At 42.3% G+C, this 18,007-nt stretch overlaps 1 protein-coding gene across 1 annotated transcript; it reads right to left on the reverse strand.

Moving 5' to 3' along the window:
- Nucleotides 1-2,560: 2,560 nt before the first annotated feature.
- Nucleotides 2,561-14,935, reverse strand: ACTR10 (actin related protein 10). The gene is made up of 13 exons (XM_068947432.1): nucleotides 14,747-14,935; nucleotides 12,809-12,881; nucleotides 12,268-12,350; nucleotides 11,144-11,252; nucleotides 9,392-9,499; nucleotides 8,940-9,007; nucleotides 8,547-8,626; nucleotides 8,108-8,143; nucleotides 6,532-6,611; nucleotides 6,369-6,442; nucleotides 5,809-5,890; nucleotides 4,282-4,483; nucleotides 2,561-3,042 (listed from the first exon to the last, which is right to left on the reverse strand). The coding sequence occupies exons 1-13, from the start codon at nucleotides 14,821-14,823 to the stop codon at nucleotides 2,861-2,863; spliced, it is 1,254 nt and encodes a 417-aa protein (XP_068803533.1). The 5' UTR covers nucleotides 14,824-14,935; the 3' UTR covers nucleotides 2,561-2,860.
- Between the last annotated feature and the right edge of the window lie 3,072 nt (nucleotides 14,936-18,007).

An 18,007-nucleotide genomic window follows, 5' to 3' on the forward strand; every position in this document is an offset into this window, starting at 1 on the left:
GCTCCAGACTGCTCAAACATCATGCACTAAGTATTAGGCCCATTAATTTCTCCCTCATTCAGTCCTCTAATGAGAGGCAGACCTCACTCAATGGTTGTCTTGCCAGAGTAGTTGGATTCCTGAGCCTGCTGCCCATGCCTTAGGTGCCCTGGGAGGAAGCTTATGGCACAGTACTGCAGCGGAGCAGCACAGCACATAGCAGGGCACTGCTAGAGGGGACACTCTTGAGTCTTGCCTGCAACACAGTAGTCCTCGGTCTTGCTGTAAGGGAGGTAAAAAGGGTTTGGTAACAGAGAACATGATAAAGTGGAGTTCGACTAAAGGCCCTGAATGCACAGAGGAATAAGGGGAATGCTGGTATTTGAGGAATCCGCCGCTGACATCCTCAAGGATACTAGACCATTAAAGGATCACAGGCTTAGAGGAGTGGAGCTGAAGTGAGTTGGAACAGGCTGTACAAGGGGCATCAGCAATGGTCAAGAATGACATAAGGAGACAGAGAGCAAAGGCAAGCAAGAACAGAGTAACTCTCAGACTTAAAAGAATGCTGAATACCAGACACAACGGGCATACAGGTATCTCTAGTGTTTAACCCATTTTTCCAAGTCCAGGCTAGAGCCTGACAGAGAGATCATAGTCTATGCTGAAGAACCCTGTTTCTGTATCATGCCATACCATTAGCGGCCTCAGGTTGCTGCAGGAAAGTCTTGTGGGTGGTAATCACCATCTATGGAAAAGGTTTAATCTGCAAACCTAGAGACTGTTTGGACTGCATCAGAGCCAAGAGGCGGCACTGGCCGGGCCCAGCGCGCTTGGAGGACTCGGATACGATCGCTAGAAGAGCAAACTCATCCAGGGACTATAAAATACCATAAATCATTAACAACTGCTCACAGCTATGTTTGTTTATTTTTCCATACTTTCTGTGTAACAGCCAAGCACCTGATTTGAAGCTAACATACTAGGAAGAAGATGATTAAAAAATATACCTGCCAACACCACTGGAGGGAAATCATCTGGGTTAATCCTATCAGGCCACTGTGAGTTATCAGCAACATCTCACATATGACAGAGTATAACACTTTAAGCAGTGATTCCTGTTTTTTATTTAAAATCATTAAGATAAAAGGGAGCATCTACTATCATTTGTCAACTAACACCACATGCGAAGGTACAGCATTTGTGAAAGAGAATGACAAACGAGAGCAGAAGCTTATTTAAATGCTACAGCACGCTGCCAGAGTTAAGTTTCACCACAAGAATCTTTCTTTAAATATATGCTTTAGAACTGTGTTTCAGGAACCACAGCAGGCAGTTAGCAGACAGCATGGGGAAATCAGCCATAAAAGGTGTGACATAATCAGATTCCAACCCCATCCCAATAATTTTTTTTACTCACGCACACACACGCACACGCACCACAAAGTTTTGAGCTAAGTAACACCTCCTTGGGCAGGATTTAAACCTCAGTAACCACCAGGCAACAGCAGGGTCACCCCTTTGTTCAGTATGTTCGGCATACTGGCGGCAAATTTAGTGGCCTTCCGAGGCCAGTGGAAATGCCTGTCCCAAGAAGCGATGTTGCTGAGATGCACTGGCACCGTCTCAGTATCCACTGGCAGCCACAGCTGTGCACGCAAAGTTATTTAAGGCAGCATCATGAAAGGACAGCAAGAACCATGACAAACCAAAATAGCAGCTCTAGCAGAAGAATTTAAGCGCGTATGCATGTTTTCCCATCAGACTGTTCCTTCTTCTTCAATATGTAACGTCACAGCATTGCTAACAGCCTTTTAAATAGCCTATAGTTCCTAATTATAGTGTTAATATCCAAATGTACACTTTTTTCTTAAACGGTGAACTTATTAGCTTTAAGAGTAATTAAAATGCAGTGCTGAACTCTACAAGCCTGCAACTGTTTCAGCACTCCCATGGAGACGCGTGAAAAAAAATTATGTTGCATCAGCAAAATAAGGAACTGGCCTCCTTATCCCAGGAGCCGAGAGTAAAATACTCACTTGATTTCCTATTTAGAGCATTAAGTGTTTTACTGCTTTTGGGCTCCATATCAATAGCTATCGCACAGTAACTCTCAGAGCTCTGCTTTGTATTTTCATTTAATAGACACTGCTGCAGGACAATGAATTTTAGTATTTTGACGGGGGAGAAGGAGGAGAAAGAAGTGACTTCTCAATGTGACATTTCAGTAAGAAAGTCAAGTTCTCCTTGCACTCCTATTTATAATTATTTAATGGTTGAATCCTTTCTTGGAGCAGAAATATTAGGAGAGTTGTTAGCTCAGCACCGTGCAACAAGTTAAGGTAAAAAAGTCCTCTCCTAACTCTCCGAAAGCAGGACTGTCTAGGAAAAATAATGCCCCAGTACTTTTTGCTAAACAGCTCCAAACCATTTCCTACAGGTTCTCATACGTGAACCAAATGATTTCATGGGTGAAACATTTTATGCAGAGTTTGGCAGAAAAACATCCAAAGATGTTTCTTGCAGTAGACCGTCCTTCAGTCTTCTAACCATATTTAAAATAAAAATATCTTAAAACAAATTCTCTCAACAATGTAATTTACTGTACAGATAAATAACAAACAAATCATTAGGTAACAGCTCATGACTACATATCATTTCCTCAGAGGAGGACAAAATATCATCTTATTTGCCAGAGTTAAGTTTCTAAACTATAACTGGAGACAGTTCTGAGTACAGTGTTATTACCTACAGCCATGCTCCCAAGAAACAACCACATCGGTCATGTTTAAGTGTTACGCACAAACTACTTAGTACAAAAAAAAAAATTCCACCATGTATATATGTACTTGAAATAGATGAAGGGAACTCTTGTGTAGCATTATTTCTCGGTAGAAAAAGCCCTCTTCATCAACGGTGGGGGTGCTTTTCCGACATCAAACATCATTTCCAGTGGAGGATTATTGAGACAGCACCAGTCAGGTATGCGGCCTGTTTGGCTGTAATACTCTTTGGACACAGAGCGGCTCCCAAGTATGTCCTGAAGTGCTCCGAAAATGGCTCCTACATTATTGAAACAAATAACTTTGCATTAGTTTGTTACACTGCATTTCTTTTTCTAATTCTTCATATCGAGTATCTCCATTATTCTTTTTCAGCTCTGTCCCCAAAAGTATAGCAACGGAAGGATGATCTGCCGGATCTAGCCACTTTCCTTTTTTCATAGCATGGCTAGTGCCAAATTGCTTCAATTTATACCCCTTGCAGGTTATCTGAAAACAGATTCATCTAGTCTCTGCTGAGAAAGAAACTGGCCAAGGTGATCTACTTATGATAAGCCTTTCCGAGAAATTTTGATTTTAAGCACTTCAAACAATTACCATCTTGTGATTAAGGAGACTTCCTGTCCCCAAAAAAGGTGTCACACAATACCTATAAGAAGTAGTTTATGCAAGCTGTGAGAAGAGCCAGACGACAGCAGCTGACTAAACACTGCTAGTAAAAAAAAAAAAAAAAAAAAGTGTCAGGGACCTCGGGGCATTGAAACCATCCTTCTTTGCTACTCCTAGAACTAGACTTACAGGGTTTTGAAACTTACATTTGATAAATATTTATGTTTCAAAACATATGGAAACAAAATCTATCTTTACAGTCAAGCTTAATTCCACCTACATACCAGATGGGTTCGGCTTATTAACTGAAAGATTACAAAAGCAAGAATTCTTGCCAACCTGAGAACCCCCTGGAACAGAGCTGTAAGCAAAGCCAAACTCCTCTTGACCATACTCCTTCCCTGACACATCAGTACTGCATCCAAAAGCCGTTGTGGAGTAGCAATATTGGCTACAGACATTTGGGAACAGCATATGGAGTTACCAGCCTCCGGCATGGTCCACAGCTAGCAGCTTCTCAGCCAATAATTAAACTTTCATCCCTAAACACATCTTCATACATGCAGCAGGTCTCTGCTCTGACTAATTATTTTACTGGTGCCACCATATGGCAGTAACCATGTATTGCACTTGCATCAACAACTCATCTCAGACATTGCTGGCTCAAATCGCACTTCACCTGTTTAATGATTGGATAGGTCGTGGTGCCATTCCACCCTCCAGACGTCCCTGAGGGCGTTTTACTCTGCAGAATTTCTTCCATGAGGGCATAACAATTCCACAGAGCTGAGATGCAGCTGAACTTCAATAGTTCACCTAAGTTTTACCGCTATGCATTTATTTCAAATCCCCCTTGGAGGGTTTTGCTTTTCACTTTGTACCTTGGCTTAACAGTTATTTTTATTCTTACCTCCCAGCCATGCCACACAGTTGGGTTTGGCAGGTGGAGTGTGAATCCTGAAGGTCTTAGTGGCAAGCGCTTCTTTGTATTTTGGTTTCTCTACGAGGTATCTGATTTCAGCCATTAGCCTGTGTAGGAATCCTGGTAACATAGCAGTGCCACCAATAACTACCAAATTCTCTGCCAGCTGCTTCCTGGTGTCTATTGGGCACTAATGCAAAAGGGAATAAATAAAATCCTTTAACTGATGTTGCAGGTACAAGCATTCAAAAGTCTGTTAGCAATTCCGATAGTCTTCCTATGCAGTTACATTGCTGTTTTGTCATACTTAACGGAAGCATATAACCTACATCAATTTTTACCCAGACTTCACAAGAAAACTAGGCTTAAGGAGCTGCCTAGCTGAGGCTTAGGTGAGCATGCTGAGTCTGTGAGCCCCTGTAAACCCTTTTAGCTGAGACAAGCCAAGACAACAGAGGACAGAGATGTCAGTGACATTAATTCCCGTGAGTTCTGGGAGAACACGTGACAGAAGAAAGGGGTAAAAACTCAAGCAATGCTCTCAGAGAGCAAAAAAAAGTGCAACACATGAGCTTGACTCTTTTTAGCTCCATGTAATCTATGTGGGAGAGAGATACAACACAACTCTTAATGGCAGAAAAATTTTCAGCCGCAGCTTGTCTTCGGCATCAGAGAATCTAGCTATAAAACACAAAGGCAGGAGAGAAACAAGCTCTGTCAGTTACACTGCTCACAAGCAGATCTGTGCTATCCCTTCGGAAAAAAAAAAAAAATCCAGGCTACTGCGGTCCTCTTGCCCAGCAGAAATAACTGGACACTATTTAACATCCATCTTTGTTCTGGCCAAAAGAACTGGGAAACTGCAGGAAATCAGCTTTAATTAATAAACATACACCACCACATAATGAAAATTTCCTTTCAGAGTGGTTTTATACCCCATTTTTCTCTCACTATAATAAGAAATGAAGTGTTTGTATATGCCAAGAAAAATTTCCAAAATATATCGAAAACACTGCCTGTATAATAGAGAAGTCCATACAGTTTGATAATATCTTTAGTAAACAAGCAGTCTGCAGGATATACAAGCCTAATTCCAGGCGAAACATCTTCAAAAAAGAAGAACCGGAATACCTAATTCCTACAACTATACCAAGTATTAGCTACTCCGTGATCTTTTATATGTACAGATTCCCACCCCAAAATAAACCTAAGGTAGCTTATCACTTTTGCTGAGGAGTGAGTACCGCATTGCTTCTCTTCTGGACAGGTAACTGTCCTAGAGACACTGCAGTACGCGAAAGAGTAAGAAGACAGTCACAGAGGTTTCCCAGAGTGGATGACATATGGTGGCTTGCTACCCCATATTAATTAATCATGGAGCAAAACCTTAGGAGTCAAGGTATGCTCTGATTGCTAAACCACGCAAATTGTAACCTACGCTCAGAGAGGTATTACTCTGCAACAAGCCATTTATAAGAGCAGGCATTCAAGCAGTTATTTATAACATAAAGATACCTGAATGAGTGAATCTAAGATTAACGTGGCAACAGATTTCTCTTCATTATCCTGTTCAAACAGTATTTCAACAACCGAGTCTCTGTTCAAAAGACAGAAAATGAGTGCTAATGAGAAGCAATGCTATACTTTGAGTTACTAGCGGGGCTGGAAACAACTACAGGCTTCCTGCTGCTGGCACAACATCACTACTACTTCTGTCACACGATGCACCAGGTAGTGCTAAAGGGAGAAGTCACAGCCCCACTCGCTCCACTAAACCTGTCGCATTTATCATACGTTAGTAGGTCCTGTATTTCCCTGTCTTCCCCCTTCCTTCCAGTCTGTTGGCTCTCATCTTCAACTGCGAGCTCTTTGGGGAAGCGGACACCTTTTATTGCAGGCTTGCACTGGGCCCAGTACAAAAGTTTAAGTTAAGAGACATAAAAACTATATCAAACACAAACTCTTCACTACAATCCAATTTTAGGAAAAGTTATCGCTCTCCTATCATGTAACATGCTGTTAGAGTTGAAAATATATTCTCCTAAAGATAAATGCTTGGCCACGGTATTTCTAACCTGATAGAGCCAACTACATGCAGAATCTTTTCTCCATCTAACGGATAGTCCACATCCGGAGGCGGAGGAGGACGCTACAAACAAAAACATACATGCATTATTTTAAAAGCAAAAAAGACTATACGTACTTCAAAAGACTGAGATGAACTTTATTCTCACCCACCTCAGCACTGCCATCAATGTTGAACTTGGCTGCTTGGATTTTCAGTCCGCGCTGGAGATCACTCACAAAACAAGTGCGGACTTTACAAAAGAAAAGGAAGGGGTAGAAGAGAGACTTTGGTTGGATCCTTTCATCACCAATACAGACAATAATTTTAATTTTGAGATGAACACATATTTTAGGCCCTTCCTAGTGCAAGACATTGTTAACTGAACGTCAACAAATTGTCTCTGCACCTTAGCAGAGTTCACATGCTACCTAGGACACGAGTTTAAACAAAGCTAGCATCAAAACCGTGCTAGAACAGGCAAGATTTCTTTCTCAGACAAGCTACATAACATATAAAGTCATTATTCACCGTATCCTTCCGTTACCACACGGTGGCAGGGTAGCATTCTGCTGTAAAACACACCAGTCCTGTCTTGCACCACGACTTCAAATGAGAGATTACTCCTTCTTTAGAACAACCTATAATCATGTAACATTTTTCCTAGCGCAAGCCTTCAGCCTAATAACTCCAGAGGAGGCTTTTAGCCACGCAATACTGACAGAGCACAATTTCATTTGCATCCCAGCTGCCAAATGTATTTGTGTCAGATACAGATAAATAAGCATATAATGAGTATCTTCTTCATAAACGGCTGTCACAAAGAAACAACCCTCCAACACACAGCCATTCATAGTTTCAACACCAGCATATTAGAGCTGGTTACAAAAGACTGTGCAAGACCCAGAACCAAACGGAAAACTGTGTCTGAGTCCAGAAACTGGAGAAGCAACTTCCTCTTGACAACATATCAGCCAAATTTAAGTTATTTTGCACTTGACTGATGGATTTCTTCATTTGGTCCAAGGGATATACATTATATTGTGCTGTATGATTATATATTTTTAGCTCTGTTGCACATGAAACATCACGAAGGAGTTCTTTTAAGTTCTGCAGGAAGATAGACCCTATTTTTTCTAGCTGAAAGGCAGCCTTATTGTCTTCCTGATGAACATACCAAATTTCTTTTATGCATACTTTACATTTCTATGGAATTGACCTTAAAGCAAACTGAGCCTTCCTAGTAAATTGATAGACAAAATGAACTTAAAATTTTCTTCTGTAATGATGCAAGATTGCTTTAACTCTGCATCTGCAACCAAAACATATCCGTGATAACAGTTTTCAAAAATTAGATCTTCTAATTCTAAGTCCCAAGCAGAGCATATACTGTACACATTTATAAACAGCAAACAAAATATCAGTAGCTAAAAAAATGGAACACAAAGTTATCTTTTGATCAGCAGGTCAGGTTATATACGACAGTTTAACATTCTTACTGCATTAGTCTACAGATCATCCCTGTGAGCTATGCCTTGACAATGCTAAAGCTGAAAGGAATTCAGCTTGGTTTTGTGTTTGCTTTCAAAAAGAAAGAACATGGCAAGTTCTTCTGGTAAGTACAAAATACGATAAACAGAGAAGACAAAATAAATTCCTAAATGTAAAGTATTGCACACTTGCTATTAACATACTCTCCTCTAGTGCATGATATCACAAACTTGGGTTTCCTAAAGTAGAAAATGTTACCTTTTATATCCTCGACTATGTCTTCTGGAACTGAACCTGCAATAAAAAATAACTTAGAACAAACGTGTCTTAAGTAGAAAGAAAATTCAAGAAGAGAACTATGAAGTACACTCAACATCCAAATATTACAGTTTCATTTTGACAGCAACTTTTAAAGATTTCTAAGAAAGGAGGAATACTGAAAAAAGAAATAAAGAGTTTGTCTTCTCTCCAAACAGACTGAAAAATCACTAGAGTTTTCATCAGCGGCTTCAAATGTACTGTTACGAATGGCTTGTCATAATATACTTATTTAATTTAATATAAATAAAGGAAATATGCAAGCAGGGCCATGTAAGAGGTGTTGAAGAAATCCTGAACTCATTTGATTCATTGCTAGAATTAACCCACTCACCCAGTCCAAGTTCTGAGCCCTTAAGCAACGTCAAAAAGACCTTACCCATCACAGATGGAAGGCTTTGTCCTTTGGCTAATCCCGTATCAACTGTGCACTGCTCCAACAGCTGATATTCCAGCTCCCTAAAACATTGCAAATTAAGGTAGTTAAAGATAGCTATTAGCTCATGCCCGTTCTCTGTATTACCAATGTACTGATGAGATAGGATTTCTTCCCTTCAGTTACATTATTTTAAATATAGACTGAAGTAGATCTTACTTCCACAGCTTCTACCTCATCAGCAAAAGCCAAACTCCTCTAATTTAAAAAATGTTACACTGTCACAGCAACAGTTATGATTTAAGGCATGTTCAATAGGAATCTTTGGTCAATAGTCAAAGATTAACTTTCACAACTCAACCAATAGTAACCTTGGATGTGTAACTGTAACCTTACCTGTGGATAGCCTTTCCTCCCAAAGGAAGGGCACCCCAGCAGCTCAGAATTGGGATTCCCTCGTATATCTACATGAAGCTCAGGAAATTCTCCTTTTTTTATAATGATTTTCAATGTAAAGTCACTGGAACTAAAAGCTTTTTCCCCTCAACTTTTTCCTCACATTAGCTAATGTAAACTCTTCATAACTACTTTCCTCCAAAACTAATTTATAGTATATACAGTTACTAACCACTTAAGAGGCCCATAGCACGTTTCCCAGGTTTTAAGGGAACACAAGCTTAGCAAGTCAGTTAGGAGGAGATTCCCCATATCATGACACATCGTAGCCAAAACCTGCATTGGCTGGTTTGTTCTTATTGCTTTTATATCACACTTAAAGTCAATAAAATAGCAGCTTGTCACGATGGCCTTAGCGTCAAAATTTTTGCTTCTGTATTATTAAAGGATACAGGCAGCACCAAGCTTTCTGCATAACCACAGTCTAGCACCATGGCAGAATTGATCCCAAGTGTCAGGAGAGACATTAGATGACTTGGAGCAAACAAAACAGAAGGTACCTATACGGAAATGAAGAGGACAACTGATAGAGCAGACAACTCTCCCTCGAAATCAGCGATGTTTTCCCAAAACGTCATATTAAAAGCAAAATCCAAACAACTGTATATCGAAGTATCCATTTTTAAATCAGAATTTAAAGTAGTGTAGTAATAAACAAAATACAACAAGATACTATAACCTACACTCACCAATTCATGATACATACCAGGTGCTTCAGTAATAATGAATCTTAGAACAGGCTTCTAAGAAAAGCGAATATTAATTATGGAATTCACCTTAAGTCAGAGTCATTTGAAGAGCAGTTAAAGAAACTAAAATACGGCTACTTGAAATGTACTGTAAAGATGTCAAGATGAGAATAAAGGTAACAGAAAACCCATGAAAGTGTGCCCTGTAAGGATACACAACCTCAGGGAAGATCACGACTGGCTATTTAAAACACCACTCAAAGCAATGTCAAAACTCAAACCATAATTACGTGTGAACTACCCTCTCCTCACAGAATTTCATAAACCATTTTTTCTAGGTAGTGACAGTTCCTTTGCTGAATATCATACCTTTAAGTGTGAACTAAATGAGCAATGCCATCAAAGTCTGCCTTTAAGGGCAACATTACCGATACCTTGCTCAGAGACAGAAGTCATAAAATTGACCTTGTTTTAAAATGCCACTCTTACTCTTTGCACCAAACAGAAGTCTTAGCAGGTGAAAGCGAGCTTCAATTCAGTATTCAACTGGCTTCTTAACAAGGTACAAAGCCTCACCATCAAAATGTGACTCTCCAAGTCATAAGTCACTTTAGAGAAACTGATTTTGCATGGGAGTGTTTATCTGTGACCTTTATTTTTTTCTGGAAAGGGTTAAAAAAAAAACCCACTCAAATCCCTCAGTGACTTCAAGACATCAGAATGTGTTATGCATAGTAGCAAAGAATTATGCAGAAGTTCAAGATGAGCTTTTAAACTGCTTTGTGGAAGCACAGCAGAGAAGTACTGTGGAGAAACTAGTTTCACTGCTTTTTATAGAAAAACCTTAACCTTTGCTCTATCTGAACTGAAAAATTACGGAATCAGCTTCCAAAACACTTTCCATTCAAACTATGCAAGAATCAGTTCCAGACTTTTCCTGAATCTATCAAAAAGACTCATTAAGCAGAGGAGACCATAAATTTCAAGTAAGTTCTTATCTAAATGAGTAGAGCCAGAGGTTAGATCATGTGCTACGCAAAGATATTGACTCTGGTGTAAGTCATGAGATTTGCTGACACAGCAATAAAAAGTGTTTAAATATAAATTCTAGCTTCAGGCAGTGCTCAATGGACATAATTGGATCTGTCTAGAATAGCATGATGTGAGCTATATTTTCCTACAAGTCACAGAAACCTTAGGATTGTCGTTAATAGCTGCTGTTTTGTGGCCTTACATATGAAGGGTCAGAATGGAACAGAAAAGTGCCTTCTGTCTCTTCTCCAAGCCCCATCCCCCCAGACACCCATCACCTTTTCTTCATCTTCTTTATGCCTCTCTTATCCTTCTGGCATTATTTTCACTTCTTTATCCACATCTGGTAGTGATCTTAAGTAAAATTTCTACTGTCAAGAAGTGCTACGCTTCGCGCATACAGTAGTTAAGTAAAACGTCTACCTCAAAATGCTTGAAAAGGACTCTTGTGAGTGTGTCTCTGAAGTGTGAAGGGCATAAGACGGACTCTATGATCACAACACGACGGTCTCTTGGATTCACCAGTAGATGTCTACACAAGACAGGATGTATAAAACAAAATTTGTAAGTTTACACATGTATTATGGGACCTACATTATTTTAACATTTCATCCCCCTGAAAAATCTTAATAATTTGCATTTAGATAGCATTTTTCATGACAGAACTCAAAAAGTTTTTCTCATATCAACTTGATAATGCTTCCCAAAAGAGTTAGGAGACTGAGTTACAAAAAAACAAGGTATAGAGCTTTCTGCCAGCAGACTGTAGTTCTAAATGTTATACATTTCTAAATCAAAATAAAGAAATGCAAAAATAGTCACACATATTAGCCCTTAATGGCTTGTCCAGTGTCATACACTGTGTCCATAAAAGAGAAAGGAAGAGAATACAGATGTGCCGATTTCAATTACAAAGTGCTGATACACGACAGAACCCCCTCCACACACCTGAAGAACTGAGGCACAGAAATCAAGTATTTGTTGTTTCCCTGTCAAAAATTGATTTTTACTGTGGAAAAAATAAAGATCAGAAGAAAAGAGAAAATTACCAAATCCAACCTCAAATTCATTATACACTAATAGTATTAAAAAAAAAGAAATAAAAAGATGTTTTACACAAGTAAAAATGAACAAGTTTCTACAAGTTAAGGTCCCTCCTTCCAAACCATGGTCATACATAGGTCAGGTTTTCCACTGGTACAACATGAGCTTTGCATAAGCCCCGTATACAGCCCCACCAAATCAGTACAACTCCTTAGGTAATGATTTTCCCTACCAATTCCTTTGTGCATGCCACAGTTTCAAAAAGACAACTTATTGAGATACATTTTCATTTCTAAAGATCAATCGATGCTGCATATTCTTTGTACATAATTTGAATCTCAGCAGCACTGAATTTCTTCAGCAGGCAGCTGCCAGGCAGCCGTCTTGTTTCTGCTTTCTTATTCATCTGGAGAACAGTCTCCAGTCACACTTACAATACCCCTCAAAATACTCAGAAAAGAGCTGCAGAAGGCTTAAATAACAAACATCCAAGTACCTCTTACCTGAAATACAGCATATGAATAAATTCCTTCAGATAGGAATATAATTCTTCTGTATTAATATTATACTGAACAATTTTGATAGGCTGGAAAGTAAAAATATTCATAGTCAGTTTGAAGACTAGACAACGATTATACATAAAGAAATGCTCACTTTTGTCTGATTTGCTCTATGTAATTAACCGTGCACCTCATAAACTCACCCTGTAACTGTAACTACAGTCCATTTATTCATGACAATTTTTCATACTGGTAACCTATCTCAACATTACATTTCCAAAGCTGCCATCCTCTCTTAAAGGAGCATAGCCTAGACAAAGAAATTCCTCAATAAACGCCCCAAACACAAGCTGCAGGCATGATCCACAGAGTACCAATTAGTAACAGGGCTGGCATACTGCTTATTTGTATCTAATTATAATCTTTTAATAGGATGAGCTATGAGATAATGGAAAATAGTTGATGATGGAAAAAAAAAACTTGTCTCTAACGTATCACACATTGTAAAGGTAAAAGAGTTCTGTAAAAAAATGTTAAGTTTTACCTTAGGGACATCGGGTTTCTTTATTTCACTAGGAATAATACATCTTGGTCCTGTTTCTCCTGCAAAACCACACCTAAAAGAAAATGTTGAAAACTTTATCATTCAAAATTACTACTTAATATACTAGGCTGATGAATCATCAAACAGTAATTGTAAAGAGGTGTTTTGCATATGACTTTTCCATGCAGCCATTTCAAAGAAGATTCTACATCACTTTATCGACTCCCTCTCGGATGCACTGAACAAAACAAGTTTTCTTCACTTTTATGAGGACTGGAATGCCAAATTTTGCTATGCCTCCTACTATTCACTGAGTAAAAAAAATGTTGTATCTACAAGCATCCGCTTATAAACCTTCATTACTGCCTGTTAAACTTGCAGAGAAATAGCTTCCTGCTTCCTCCATACTGGCCCACAGATTTCAGAAGGGCTCTCAGTAAGCCTAGGCAGGATTAAGTCATGATGTCCCTTGAAATCCTCAATTTCTGTTATGTTCATTTAGAAGACAGAAAACGCAAAAATTTGATGACCACCACCACGCTGGTCGTGCCACCTATTTCACCGTTGACCAACACCGTTTCACTGACCTTTTATATTTCTGTATCATCTACTCCCATCTGACATCTTATTTTATACTTTGAAATGCAGTCCTTTTCACAAGCACCCGGGGTGATTTAAGTCATTACTGCTCCAGAATCACTGGCTACTCCTCCTCCTGAAGCTTATCCCCATCCCATCAAAACATCTGAGGGCTCTGCATCCAACTCAAGTTCAATGTTAAACAAATAGTAACTCCAAAACGACCTTTCCAGACGCCTGCCTAGCTTTCCATAGGCTGTACCCTACGGGCCGCAAGAATCAAGGACAGAAGAAAGCAAACTCAAAACAGAAGACATTTAAGAGTTGATTTTAAGGAACTCAGTGCTTGACGTGTCTCCCACCTCCCCTCGTTCCAACACATCTGAGCAGAAAACTATGAAACTTCTGGAATTTAAGTACTTTTAATAGAAAAGATCAATTAATGCTTTATCTTGGTATTTGACAATGTCAACATGTTTCTTCAGTTCATTGCAGGAAAAAAAAATCTAAAAAGCAGACAGAATTCAGATTTTTTTTTCCCCATTTAATCTCCAAAATAAAGACTTAACGCAACCCTAGTCTGCATATGCAGTTGTCTCTAGCTGTCACCCTAAGTCCTTGTGAACTTGTATTTCGTTTCAGTCATATTTAGCTACAACCAATTTGCCATTTTTCCCACAACAACTGCGAGCTGGAAACGACCCTAACGGCACGGCGCTGGAGGGAAGGGCAGGTAACGGGCCAAAACAGGCAGCTGCAGGCGCGCGCCTGGTTCAGCCACAAGCGTGGCACAAATCTGAAGAAGTGATTTCGCTGCCGTATAACGTGTTTTGTTTTGTGCTCTCCCAAAACTAGGCTAGCTCTTTTCTCCGGGCAGACCGACGGCGGCAGCGTCTCCTTCAGGAGCATTTTTAGTGCTGGGCGCAGCTACAGGATGCTTGACGGAGCCCTTGGTCTGTGAGGGCAGCGCACACCCGCCAGACTAACGCTGAAATTTGAGATTTCTAACCAAAAAAAGCCATACTTCGGTAGGAAATAAAGCATTGGGGGGTGGGGGGGGGGGGGAGGCCAAAGGCACAGCTACATCTCTGCCCCGTGACAGAAATCTCTAAATCCTGAACGTTTTTGCTTCCAGCTACATGTCTGAAAAACCAACCAACCAACCAAAAGCCTCCCCCCCCCCAAAAAAAAACACAAAAAACCCAAAGCTTTCGGCTTTCTGAAAGAAAAGCGAGCGGGTGTGCACGGAAACTAGTTATTTTTCCAGCCAAAACAACCGCCCGGTAGCAGGCCCGCCCCACAGTCGCGACGCGGCCTGTCGCGACAGAAGGGGCCGGGAGGGGAAGGGGGCCCGCTCACTTGGTGAAGGCCTCGCCCAGGTCTATCACCACCGCCGTCTTCTCCCCGCCGCTGCCCAGACCCTCGTAGAGCGGCATCGCGGCCTCGCTCGCTCGCCTCAGCCCGCGCCGCCCCTTCCTGCCGCGGCGGCGCGGCGCGATGCGGCCGGGCCTTCCTCGGCGCGGCGCGGCGCGGGCTGCCCCGCCGCCGCCTGTCGCCGCCTGTCGCCGCCTGTCGCCGCCTTTCGCCGCCTTTTGGCGGCCCCGCGGCTCCCCGGGCGGCGGCGGGGGCCCCGCCGCGCCGCTTTCCCCTCAGCTCCGCTCCGCTCCGGCGGCGGCGGCGGGCGCCCCGGGGGCGGCGGCCATGGCGGGGCCTTGAGGGCGGCGCCGCCCGCGGCGGGTGGGTGGTCGAGGTGGGCAAGGCGGCAGGAGGGGTCGGTCGTGAAGTTTCCCCCTCCCGCCACAGGGAGGCAAAAAGGGAAAAAAGAAGAAGAAGAAGAAAAAAAAACACTCGCAATGTTTTGCGGTGGTCTCCCGCGTCTTGGTGTGAAATTCTGTAGTTTCCTGGCAGGCACGACTGCGCGACGGGCGCCGAGGCGAGGCCCTTTGCGGCGGCGGCCGTAAAAATCCTTGGTTTTCCTCCAATAAAAAAGCCACCCCGTGCCCTGGGCGAAGCTGTGGTGCCTCTGCGCAAAACGGCCGAGCTGGCCGCTCCCAGGCGGGAGCCGTCTTCAAAAAGCTGCAAAGAAAGCGACGTTTTTTGGGAAACCAGTCACATCCCGTGCCTTGCTCGCCGGTTACAACGCGGCCCCATGAGCGCGCGCGTGCCGGGACACGCGCCCCCGCGGCAGGGCAACGATGACGGCGGGCGGGCAAGAAAGGATTAGGTAGCTGACCTTGCTACCCAACGCGGCTGTGAAAACTGAAGCGAAGTTTCACCATCGACTTTCCGGCAGCCGTTCTGGCGTTAGCAGTCTCCATCCGTTTCCTCCCCTGGCCACCGGTTCCCGTGCTACAGGAGGAACGATAATTATTTCATGTCTGGTTGAGTTCCCTAAACGAGGGCACGGCGCAGAGGAGGGGGCGATACGGTGGGACTGCTCTTCTCGGAAAGTCCAGCTTTAGGACTTCTCGTACCATGACAAACCGGAAACAGCCACCCGACGCAAAGCGCTGGTCAGGCACAAAGTCTGCTCACGCCGCAGGTCTCACGATGGACCGGGTATCGCGTATCCGCACCGTTCTTACCTTACTTCCAATTCGTCCTCCCGCAGCCGACAGAAAAGCCATCATGAAAGCCTGAGCCTGCCATGAATTCTGTCACGTGTGTGTGACTGGGTGGATCTAGTGATGCACAGGTCCAACACTACTAATCATGGAGCCATGGAAAGTGAAGAAAGGTTTGCTGTTTCTCTCTAAAACCAGCATAGAGGAAGGCAAAAATGAAGGTGATATGAGCCTAAATGCGTAAGATCCCCTTAGGATACAGTATCCTTCCTCTCTTAGAGAAGTAAAACGTCTCACTGGGCAAAAAAGCCCTATCTCCTTATTGTTACAAGAGAAGTGATTGGGATATGAGATAGGAGCTCCAAATACCCTAAGGACAGAAATCACAAAACCTACCATGAGAACCCATGCTTCCAGGACAGGGTTTCGTGTGCCTGGTGATCAGAGGTAGAAGGTGAACTATGGTGGGAGCTCACGCTGGTAGGATATGAGTGGAAAACATGGAATTTTAGCGCTTTCACAAATGCATGTTATTGTGCCAATACAGCTGGGTTTTGCCTTTGTCTCTTTTTTTTTTTTTTTTCTTTTGAAGGAGGAATGTAATGCAGATCAGACTTTGGTGGTCACAGAGCCACTCTCCATGTTTTGGAAAAGTTGCAAGAGCGCTGCATTACCTCAAATCTTTGCAAAATAGCAAGCTGTTGAAGCCAAGATCCTAGCCAGTTTTGGAGCAAACAGACATCTGTCTATGTGTGCAAGGGTGTATGTTCCCACATATTGTAGAGAAAGACTGATTGCGTACTGAGGTTTTAACTCCATAAAGGTTAGGAAATATCCAGCTAAGTGTTTCTGAGCAATCTTAAGTCTTTGCTTTATAAGTAAATGTCAGCTCTGCTACAGGTGAGGTCAGCCACCACTTTCTATTTACAAATAGGTTATTCAAAGTGTCTAAAATACGCAGACTTGCTTAGGTGGTCTTGGCATTTCTAATCTGTAACATAGATTGGTTGTGAAAGCCTCTTTGTGTGAGTTGGTGTGAATGAGTTCGTTAGGTACCTCTGTGTGTGGGTGGAAAAACAGTTACCAAAAACCGGCTGAAGAAAGGAAAAGCGCGTGCTGAGAGGTAGCACTCCCAAAAACTAGTAAACTCCGGAGACTAGCAGTCTGGCTGAATCCACAAGAAGCGATAAACTCACAACACTGAGAGTTAGCTGCTGACTCTGTGCAAACTCCCCAGCACATGCTAGCATGAGCCATGGGTTATATAGCTCGGACCACATCCAAGAAGGTGATGGCTGCCCTATGCTGAGAAAGAGGACCAGATTATCTGTACACCTAATGAGACAAGGACTCTGTGAGGGACAACCTCCTTTCCCCTACCAATCTTCCCCTTCTTCTTTCCCCACCGTAGGCACACTTGTAAAACCAGCTGTTCTTCAGGCATTTTTATGCATGTCCAAGAGTGTAATTATAGCCCTGCTCGTATATCCTCAAAAGGTCTGTCACAGGGTATTTATGTCAGCTAAGTGCACAGGACCCATTTCTTCTTTAGGGAAACAAAATACATATTGGAAAAGCTATTAACCGATGAGTTGGGTCTAGACATTTGCTCATGCTGGACGGGCAAGCCAAAGAGATTGAAGTGCATACGAGCAGCAAGACAAGGGCTCTAGTGAAGCAAGAGGATTTCAAGGTAGGCTGTTGTCACAGTAACTCAGGGATTCACACTGATGTGCTCTGTTGCTGTTGAACCCAAATTACCAGCGCTGTGAGCTCAGGTCTTGCTGTTAGTTTCCAGGCGCTATGTATTTTTCACATACTTTGTGGGTATGTCTTTTGTCCCAAATCCATACTTTTTATTTAAGATCGGTGAAGGTGGAGATGTGTCAGGGAGCTGGACAATGAATGGGAGTGATGGGAGACATCAAAAAGCCATTGCTGCCACCATGTGCTCTATCACCCAAGCCCATAGTTGGAGTAGGGGTTCTGCAGATCCATTCTCCCTTCCGTTCCTCTCACAACCTTGTCACCTTCCCCCTTTCTTCTGGCCTCCCTA

Source organism: Struthio camelus, chromosome 5 (assembly GCF_040807025.1).
Source record: "Struthio camelus isolate bStrCam1 chromosome 5, bStrCam1.hap1, whole genome shotgun sequence".
Taxonomy (NCBI): Eukaryota; Metazoa; Chordata; class Aves; order Struthioniformes; family Struthionidae; genus Struthio; species Struthio camelus.

What these genes read in the sequence shown, in the direction of transcription:
- ACTR10 (XM_068947432.1), bottom strand. Translation starts at nt 14,823, where the DNA reads ATGCCGCTCTACGAGGGTCTGGGCAGCGGCGGGGAGAAGACGGCGGTG. An exon ending in GGAGGAAAGGCTATCCACAG is followed by an intron (nt 8,627 to 8,939) that starts GTAAGGTTACAG and finishes GCAATGTTTTAG; the next exon opens with GGAGCTGGAATATCAGCTGT. An exon ending in CATGTAGTTGGCTCTATCAG is followed by an intron (nt 5,891 to 6,368) that starts GTTAGAAATACC and finishes TCTTTTGAACAG; the next exon opens with AGACTCGGTTGTTGAAATAC.